The 9,815-nt window shown below is 41.1% G+C and overlaps 1 protein-coding gene across 3 annotated transcripts in view; it reads right to left on the reverse strand.

Moving 5' to 3' along the window:
* Positions 1–9,780, reverse strand: part of ATG2B (autophagy related 2B) — a 78,758-nt gene extending 68,978 nt beyond the window's left edge. For 2 of the 3 annotated variants that reach the window (XM_043921480.1, XM_043921479.1), the window contains exons 1-2: positions 9,153–9,780; positions 1,045–1,207 (exon numbers count right to left, since the gene is read on the reverse strand). In XM_043921480.1, the coding sequence (XP_043777415.1) occupies positions 1,045–1,207; positions 9,153–9,314 (325 nt within the window). In that variant the 5' untranslated portion in view covers positions 9,315–9,780. The remainder of the gene's footprint in view (positions 1–1,044; positions 1,208–9,152) is intronic. The other variant, XM_043921481.1, reaches the window with a different exon arrangement.
* Between the last annotated feature and the right edge of the window lie 35 nt (positions 9,781–9,815).

Below are 9,815 nucleotides of genomic sequence, written 5' to 3' on the forward strand. Positions count from 1 at the left end.
TGACTGCTTCCTCAGTGTCTGACTCAGATTAAGCACTTTTAGCAGGAACGGTATGTAAGTGATCCCTGCCTTCTCAGTCCATCACACCAGAACACATGTGCCGTCAGTGTGACCCATTAATGATGAGGTCAAGTCTGCTCACTCAGTTACGGTGGTGACTGTCAATTTTTCTCCACTGAGAAAAAACTTTTTCCCTCTGCAAATAATATGTAAATGGCAGGAGACAGTCTGATACCATCTAAATATCAAGATCCTCAACCCTTCTGAATGGTGTCAGCATCAACTGATGATCCTCGCCTGCATTAATTTCTACTATGGTGCTTGAAGACATGGTGATAGTCTATCTTTTACTTTTTATATGTTTATCAGTAGTGGCAATCCTTCTCCTTTCCCCCCTTACATACTTCTTTACTTATTTATAGTGACATGGACTTCGGGTTTTGGTTTTTCTTTTAGTGTGTTATAATTCATTATTGTCATTATCCTTTCTGATACTTAAATTTTCCAGATTTGGCCAATGGGAGCCCCTTCAGACCCAGTCTTGTGTCCTTTTAACATTTCTCCATTAGTCTTTGAGCACTTCCTTGCTACTGGCACAATACTTTGAATTTTGAAAACATAAATCACTTTTTATTCAGTATCTTATAATAACCTACAATGGAAAAGAATCTGAAAAAACATATAGATGTATATAAAAGAATATGTACACACACACACAGAGGAATCATTTTGCTGTATACCTAACATTGTAAATCAACTATGTTTTTTTAAAAAAGCGTAAGTCACTTTAGACAACTGGTAACCAATAACTAAACCAATCACCTATATACTCAAGTTCTTGTGGGTAAAGAGAGAGAGAAATAACTCTCAAGATACAATTATACCCACCCCCTACATGGGCCACATCCTAAAATTTTATCTACTGAAAATCTTACAAATACATGCAAGGCACTAAATTAAATACTCAACTTAATGCAATTAGGCTACTTTCCCAATCTCTGAAAAGTAAAAATAGAAACGAACAGAAACACCTAACACACCTACCTAGGCGGGGTCGAGGTCGGAAGACCATTTCTAACCCCCTCACTTCCAGTGCACAATTGTCCTGCAACAAGGAGCCCCATGGAACGGACAGAGAAATTGACTGTATGAATCCTTCCGTGACTTCTAAAGGTGCATCTGCTGACTCCAGGATCTCATTGAGACACTAAAGAGAAAAAACAAGTGCATTTTGAAATCACAAGAACAAGAAAGTAAAACTGTTAACTTACTCAAAGAAGAAAGAGAAGAGTGAAAAAGCTGGCTTAAAGCTCCACATTCAAAAAACTAAGATCAAAGCATCCAGACCCATCATTTCATGGCAAATAAATGGCGAAAAAGTGGAAAGAGTGACAGATTTTATTTTCTTGGGCTCCAAAATCACTGCAGATGGTGACTGCAGCCATGAAACTAAAACACACTTGCTTAGAAGAAAAGCTGTAACAAACCTAGACAGCACATTAAAAAGCAGAGAAATCACTTTGCCGACAAAGGTTCATATGGTCAAAGCTATGGTTTTTCCAGTAGTCACATATGGATGTAGGAGGCAGAGTACTGAAGAACTGATGTTTTCGAGTTGTGGTGCTGAAGACGACTCCTGAGAGTCCCTTGGACAGCAAGGTGATCAAATCAGTAAATCCTAAAGGAAATCAACCCTGAATCTGCATCGTAAGGACTGATGCTAAAACTGAAGCTCCAGCACTTTGGCCACCTAATGCAAAGAGCTGACTCATTGGAAAAGACCCTGATGCTGGGAAAGACTGAGGGCAAAAGGAGAAGGGGACGGCAGAGGATGAGATGGCAGGATGGCATCACCGACTCAATGGACATGAATCTGAGCAAACTCAGGGAGATAGTGAAGGACAGGGAAGCCTGGCGTGCTGCAGTCTATGGGATCACAAAGAGGTGGACATGACTTAGTGACTGAACAACAAATATGTTTATACATGTCTCAGGCACTAAGGATAAAGAAATCAGAGACCAAGATACAGATGATTCCTGGTCCTCAGTAAGCTGACAAAATAGCTTATTATGAAAGACGCATGTGATGAGTTGCATAACAGAGGAAATACACTGGACTACTTAAGCATGTAAAAGAACCTAATCTGAAGATTCAAGGCAGGGCACCTGAGGAAGTGCTATTTAAAGCTGAGACCAGAGAACTGAGGAGTTAATTGCACACAATGGTCCAGACAGATACCGTAGCATGTAGAAGGATTCAAAGAAGGCAGAGGTCAGTATGTGCAAATACATATATCTGAGATATACAAGAGTATTTGGGCAGAGGGAAAAAGCTGCTTTAGGCTTTAGTGTAGCATGCCAGGCTGATGAGCCAGAGATAAGGCTACACAGATAAGGGTGAGCGGGATCCAAAAACCCTTGTAATTAATGTTAAAGAGTCTGAAATTTATCTCAAGGGCAATGTGAAACCATTGAAAGGTTTTAAGCAAGGGTGCCATGATGAGAAAAGAACTATTCAGTGAGCCACTCATAGGACGGAAGCAAAACTCAAGCAGAAAGACTGTTATAAATAAGAGAAACTAAGAGAAATTGGTTTGGCAAGGATGGGGACAATGAGGAAAGCAAGAAGTGGATGGATTTTTTTATAACATATTAGGAAGTAGATATAACTGGCATAATGAGTAGTAAAGAAAATAAGGAATGAAAAATAATTCCCAAGTTGCTGGCCTGAGCAACGGCTTTGACTTAGTGCCATGTACTAAGTTAGGGGAGGGAGAGGTGAGAAGTTCAGTTCCGGAGAGTATATTTGAGCAGACCCCCAGGTGGAGATGTCTAGGACACAGGTGGGTGTTCTGGTCTAGAGTTCAGGAGAGCCATGTGGGCCTGTAATACAGAGGGGCTTTATAAACACAGAAGGTAAATGAAGCCACAGGAGTGAGGAGAGAGAGACTTTCAGAACTAACATAGAGTAAAAAGACCAGATATCTAGGACAGAATCCTGATAAACACCAACATTTAAGAAACAAGTTAAGAAAAAGGAACTTGCAAAGTGAACAACAACAACAAAATAATAATAAGCAGAGAAGCAGAAAGAAAATCAAGGGACACTCTTGTCCCAGAAAGCTGTGGAAACATAACATAAAGAATGATCAAGTGCAACAAAAACTAACAAGAAGTCAAAGATCTTTTTTTTTTTTTTTAAAGATCTTTTTTAATGTCCACTGAATTTAGTGACAGTTAGGGTTTAGGTGATCCCACTGAGAGCAATTTCAGTAAAGGGTTAACTACAACAGAAGGACGACAGATGGATATAAATACAGTTAGAAGAATAATTAAATGGGTTTTTTTTAACAGACAATATACTTTTACATTTAAGCAACAAATATTTATCAAATACTAATCTACATGAAGATGCTTCCTGTATGCCATATTGCATAAGGGTAGTGTTGTAACTCTTCATCTACAAAGCTCACGTTGAACGTGGAGATTTAGAATAGCGCACATTATTTCACATTACTACTTTAACAGGCTTTCTTCACACTGGTATTTGTGTGATCCTACAGATTTCCTAGAGAGTACATGGACCTGGCTGGTTTTAAAGTATAAGTATCCAGATCCCTAACCTCCAAATGGGCTTCCCTGGTGGCTCAGTGGTAAGGACTCCACCTACCAAGCAGCAGGCTCGGGTTCCATCCCTGGGATGGGAAGATCTCCTGGAGCAGGAAACAGCAAGGCGCTCCAGTATTCTTGCCTGGGAAATCCCACAGACAGAGAAGCCTGGGGGGCTACAGTCCGTGGGGTTGCAAAGAGCAGGACATGACTGACAGACACAGCACACACGCAATCTCCAAATATGTTCTTTCCTAAAATGGACCTAAAGTGGCATCATGTTGGGTCCTCTTTCCCATATTCCCGTGTACAGTCCCCCTCTCCCACTGAGCCAAAAAAACGCGTATCTTTTCCCCCTCCTGAATCATCCCTTAGGCTCTGCCTAGGATATAAAAATCTTCAGGCAAAACCACCAATTAAGTCTTCTGGCCTTTCCTCTCCTGTACACATATTTTGGCATTGCCATAAAAAAGATCAAAGAACTAAGTGATTCTGTTACTGCAAAATCCCTACAATTCTCATCTACTTATTAATGACGAGTGTTTCTCAAGCTTATGACTATCTTAAAAGTCTAGAAATTTATGTTGAACCCTATCAAATTTTAGTTGTAAGTATATTCATCCATGGATACCTGAAGAAAGCATAAGAGAGGAGAAAACACACCCAAAACATCAATAAATATATTTCTAATAAAAGTTATATTTATTCAAACATATAATATTTATATTGTTTTGATCAACTGCACTCATAACTCTAATAACAAAACAATCCAGAGGAAAAATTTAACACTTAAAAGTTTAATGATATGTGAAGGAGATACTGATAAGATCAACATGGTAAGTCCTGGAGTAAACCACTTAAACGGCCAAAAAATTCAAAAAAAGGAAAAAGAAAAAATAGTGAAGAAATCATTGTGGGAATTAAAATGTTACACTAGAAAAATATTCACTTAATGCAAAAGAAAGCTTAATTGTGACAAAAATTTTCAGTATGATAATTTAAATTTAGTTACATGTCTTATTGAGAAATGATAGCATGATCAATAAAAGATGTAAGTATTAAAATACATGAATTAGGATAAAATATATGAATTACAAAAAAATTGTTCAGAGAAGTTGAACAGACATATGAGTTCAACAGAAAAACATACACTGTTAAATTTCTAGCTACTAATGATGACCCTGTTTAAATATGTTTATGTGTATAATGGTGGATATATTTAGATGTTACTGGGTTAAAAAAAAACTATATTTTTATGATATAAGTATTTACAACACAACAAAAATTATCCTCAACTATTTAAACTTATACGGAGAAGGAGATGGCAACCCACTCCAGTACTCTTGCCTGGAAAATTCCATGGATGGAGGAGGCTGGTAGGCTATAGTCCATGGGGTTGCAAAGAGTCAGACACGACTGAGCAACTTCACTTTCTTTCTTTCTATAGTTCCTTTTGGAGAAGGAAATGGCAACTCACTCGTGTTCTTGCCTGGAGAATCCCATGGACAAGGGGCCTGGTGGGCCGTGGTCTATGGGGTTGCAAAGGGTCAGACATGACTGAGCACACATGCACACACACTTAAACTTATAATGAAAAAATTTTAAGTCAATTTAAAAATGGACAAGGAATATAGTAATTTTTCAGAAATTTTTGAAAGAAAATTGGGCAAAGATGTTTTAAGAATAGTCTTTAAAAAAAAAAGAATAGTCTTAAAACATAGTAGTGCAAAAGAAAAAAAAAGAAAACAAAACACAGTAGCTCAGTCACTTACAAGCTGGGTGGTTCTGGACAAGTTTTTAACATGTGTCTCAATTTCCTCATCCATAAAACAGCCAGCCAGCCAGCCAGTGCATGCTCAGTCATGTCCGACTCTCTGCAACCATTCCGGCAAGAATACCAGAGTGGGTTGCCCTTTCCTATTCCAGGGGATCTTCCCAACCCAGGGGTCGAACCTGTATCTCTTGTGTCTCTTGTACTGACAGGCAGCTTCTTCACCAACTGTGCCAGCTGGGAAGCCCCATCCATAGAACAGGGAAAAGAGCAATTTCTCAAGGTTACTGTGAGTGTAAATGAAATAACACGTAAAGCTACCAACATGGCCCCTGGTACCAAGTGGCAACCATTGTTCCTTGTCTTCCACAGTGCCTAGCCAGCACAATGGGAAGCACTATTAGGAATTTAAGGTGTGCTTGGCAGAATGAAGAAAAGCAAACGTAAGTTGTACGCTTCTTTTTAATACATATCATGAGACTAACTAGGAAAAGAATACATCCGTATTAGTTTAAACCCAGGCATCACCATTCAAATAAAGTTAAAACAAATGCAGAAGTTGTACTGTACTTAATATACAAATGGATATCTGTATTCTGACTCAGGCCACACATCAGACTGGTACCAAGAGAAGACTAGCAGTTCCACAATGGAAGAGTGAAGAGTGGTACCCTTGGTTGGATGTTCCATTTCAATGCACTGACACTTGCGCATATAGTCTACATAATAAAAACAGACCTTAACACAGTAGGATCTCTGTGAGAGACAGAAAATGACAGTAAGTCTCTGATTTTCTTATGATCAAACATTTAGGAGTTGAATTTAAAGATAATAAGCAATTTTCCTCTTCACAAAGATTAGAATTTTAAACACACCTACCTTTTATGTGATGACACATGGCTATCAGTAGTATATGCTATTATACTCCAATAGCAGTTATACTCCAAAAAAACAAAACATAACTTTTTTTTTTGATAGGTAAAAAGTGAATTTATTTAGAGAGAAACACTCCACAGAGTGTGGGCCATCGCAGAGGGTGAGTCTGGAGGCCCACAATCTGTCATTTAAAAGTAAAGATACCACTTCATTAATGAGTGAGAAAAGTAGCTTCTTTTCAAAGGGTATTTCTACTATGGAGAGGATATTTTTAAAACTTACATTTGGAAATGTTTCCACTGTTATATGATTTTGTAGCTGCAAAAGTATCTATTAAAATCCTATTTTTAAAGTCATTATCTAGACAGGTTACAAAGGTTTGAAAACATGAAAAATGATCTCAATAAATTTAAAGTCTTTTGAACAAAGTTCTTAAAAAGGGGTTTTAAAGTTTATATATATATATATATATACAACATCGTCCAACTAATTAGCAAGAACAATTGATTGAGATCAAGGAAAAAGGGAATGTCAAAAGTGATTTCAACACAATCTTGTGCATAACTGACAGATGAGAATTGAAACCTCAGAACACTGTCAGTAAAAAAGAACATTGTCAGTGACAGTTTCTCCCATTTGGATCTATAAATCTCTGTGAGGTATCTTTTTTTTTCATCATGAAAGTCATTAAAATCAAAGGTCAGAAGTAAATGAATTTGGAATCAGAAGTTTAGTTATATCTAAATGTCACACCAAGATTTATCTTAGTCATTAACACAGTCATTGACACTATAATTAAAGAAATCAGCAATAGCCAATGTTTACTGGATACTTTATTCAACATTATCATTTTGGCTGGGCATGTTCTTCACCTTCAAGAAGCAGAATAAAACATAACCTTTGGATTAAGTCCAACCATAAGTTATTTTTCCAATGATCCTGAAGTCAAATTGCAAAATTCAAATATTACCACCTGTGATTTTCCTATGAGGTTAAATAAAACCTCACAAATGAGAGTGCCCAGATAGTACCTGAAATAAACAAATGCTCAATTATATTAACTGCTCCTTCTTTGGCTTGAAGCCATGTGATTAATGAAGAAATAACAGGCCTAGGAATTAGACTTGAATTCTCACTATACCACTTGCTATATGTGTGATATAATAATCTCAGTCAAATTATTTAACTCCATCTGTAAAATGGAAATATGAATACCCACCTTATAGGATTAATGTGAAAAGTCATTAAAGAATAATGCATACATACAGCACTGGAAATCAACTATACTTCAATAAATAAATGAATATTAAAAATTAGAAAATAATGCAGCAAAGTCATTTGACCTAAACAAGACTGTTAATCAATGTCCAACCCTCCTCCTTCAAGATAGCCTAGTCATAACTGTACCAAAAGAACAGACTTACAGGTCAATGAATTTTAAAATATCCATCAGAGTCCCTATCTTTTGGTAAGAATTACGGCAATGGAGTTCCCTGACACAGCGCCTGGCATGGAAACAACACTCCATTAATATTTACTGAACGCAGGTGAATTACTATATCCACTGTCACTGTTGTAAACTGGCAGCATGGGCGAGCCCCGGAGGGTCAGGGGAGGACTTGGTCCTCCTGTTACTCAAGCCAGGATTCTTCCCACTATTCTGTGTGCACTCTCCCTAGCTGAGGTCATCCACTTGCTGATAAAACTATATGCTTCTTTATACCAGTACAAATTCATTCACCGGTCATAATAAGGTGTTACCATAATGCGAGTTTTTCGGGGGTTCTATGACTAAGGAAGTCATTACTCTGTTAAAATGCTTTTACATACAAGGAAAAAACAAAACAAAACATTTGAGCTTTTTACACAACTTACACTAAAAAAAAAAAAGTTTCCTTTTCTTTTGCCCAATTACCACAGCAAAGTCACCTATGTTGATGATTTCCTTAAGGTAAACTGTGTTGGAAAGCTTTTAGAATAGTAACAGAACAATGATACTTTCAGAACAGTAAAACCAATTCAAACTTAGAGCAGCAAACTCTAGTGGAACAAATAAAGAGTTGGGGAACGGTGGAGAGCCCCTTCATTCTTGCCAAACTCAAAGCTGAAATACACAAGTGAAATACTATGGGCTGAGAACACAGGGATGCAGGCACAACGATACATGAAGTACCTGTTAATATGAGTCAATTCACAACCCCTGGATGACAAGCAGAAGACAGGTTTTTAAGAGTGCAGCTTCAGCACTTTTGCAACACCCGCTTTTACGATCTGTCACGGTGAAGCAAACAGGCACAACCAAACATCCCTATTAGGGCCACAAGACCATCCAACGATTGGCCTTTACAGGAGCGAAAGCAACAAAGCGGCAGAGGAGACCTAAGTTGGCAGACGCTGGACTGAGGCCGCGGGGTGAAAGGGACCAAACCCAAATAAATAAAGGAATACCCAGGCATTCTGACATCCCCGCAGGTCCTCCCCACCCTCGGTCTTTCCGGGGAGTGTCATGCCACGAAATACGACTTGTCTGCACACTACCCCGAGATCCCTCCTACTCTAAAGGGGCGGCAGAGCACGGGTCACTTCCTTCCATGGACTCCTTTGAGCCAGCTTCACAGACCCCCACCCCAAACCACGGACTCCACTGATGGCCGCAGTGTGGACTCCATTACCTCTGCTGAGTTTCTAGAACACGTGATTTGGAAGGGCAAACTTGCTAGAAACGGACTGAACGACACTTGTTACACATTTCTCGGAGTCCTACCCTACCTGGAGCCAAACAACCCCCAGGGAGGGACGGAACGTCACCCGTCCTCGATGACACTGGTTCAGATCGCCCTGAGGAGGAGGCTGTGTCCCTCTCCCTCCACCCCGGCTGGCCGCCAGCACCTCTTACCCATTTGTCCAAGGGGACCTGAGCGAGGGACCCGGTGCCCTGGTACAGGTCCAGGCTGAGCTGCTCCAGGCTCAGCTTCTCCTGCAGAAAGTGGCCCAGGTACCTCTGCAGGAGGTACCGACAGGCCCTCTTCTTGATGGACTCCGAAAACGGCCAAGGCATGATGAGGGCTGGCAGCTGGGCCGGCAGGGCTGCGGGCGGCTCCGGCCTGGGGGCTCCGGCCAGGCTCCTGCTCCAGGCCGCGGCTGGGGCAGCGGCGGCGGCGTCCCGGGGCCGGCCTGCCCAGGCCTCGGCGAAGCCTAAGCCCGGGGAGGCCCCTCCATGCCCGCTCGGCGTCGGGCGTCCCTCAGGGCGACCCCATCGCCTGTGCGGCGCCGCTCGCGCTAGGCCTGGAGGGCACAAGTCGCGGAAGAGTCCCTGTTAGCCCCAAGCCCGGGGGCCGGGAGGTATCCGAGGAGGGTCCTAGTCGGCACTGGAGAGAAGGTACAAGAGAGCACGCGGGGAGACGGCAGGGCCTGAGGCCACGGTGAGGCGGACACCTCCACAGAGGCCGCGCAACGAATTTGTTGTCATCCGCGGGGCGCGCGCTCCCGGCTCTGGGACGTTCCCGGCGCGGCGCGTGCGCGAGACCCGGACAGCCGGCGCGCAGCCGGGCACAGGCGG

The sequence above is a fragment of the Cervus elaphus genome, chromosome 13 (genome assembly GCF_910594005.1).
Source record: "Cervus elaphus chromosome 13, mCerEla1.1, whole genome shotgun sequence".
Taxonomy (NCBI): Eukaryota; Metazoa; Chordata; class Mammalia; order Artiodactyla; family Cervidae; genus Cervus; species Cervus elaphus.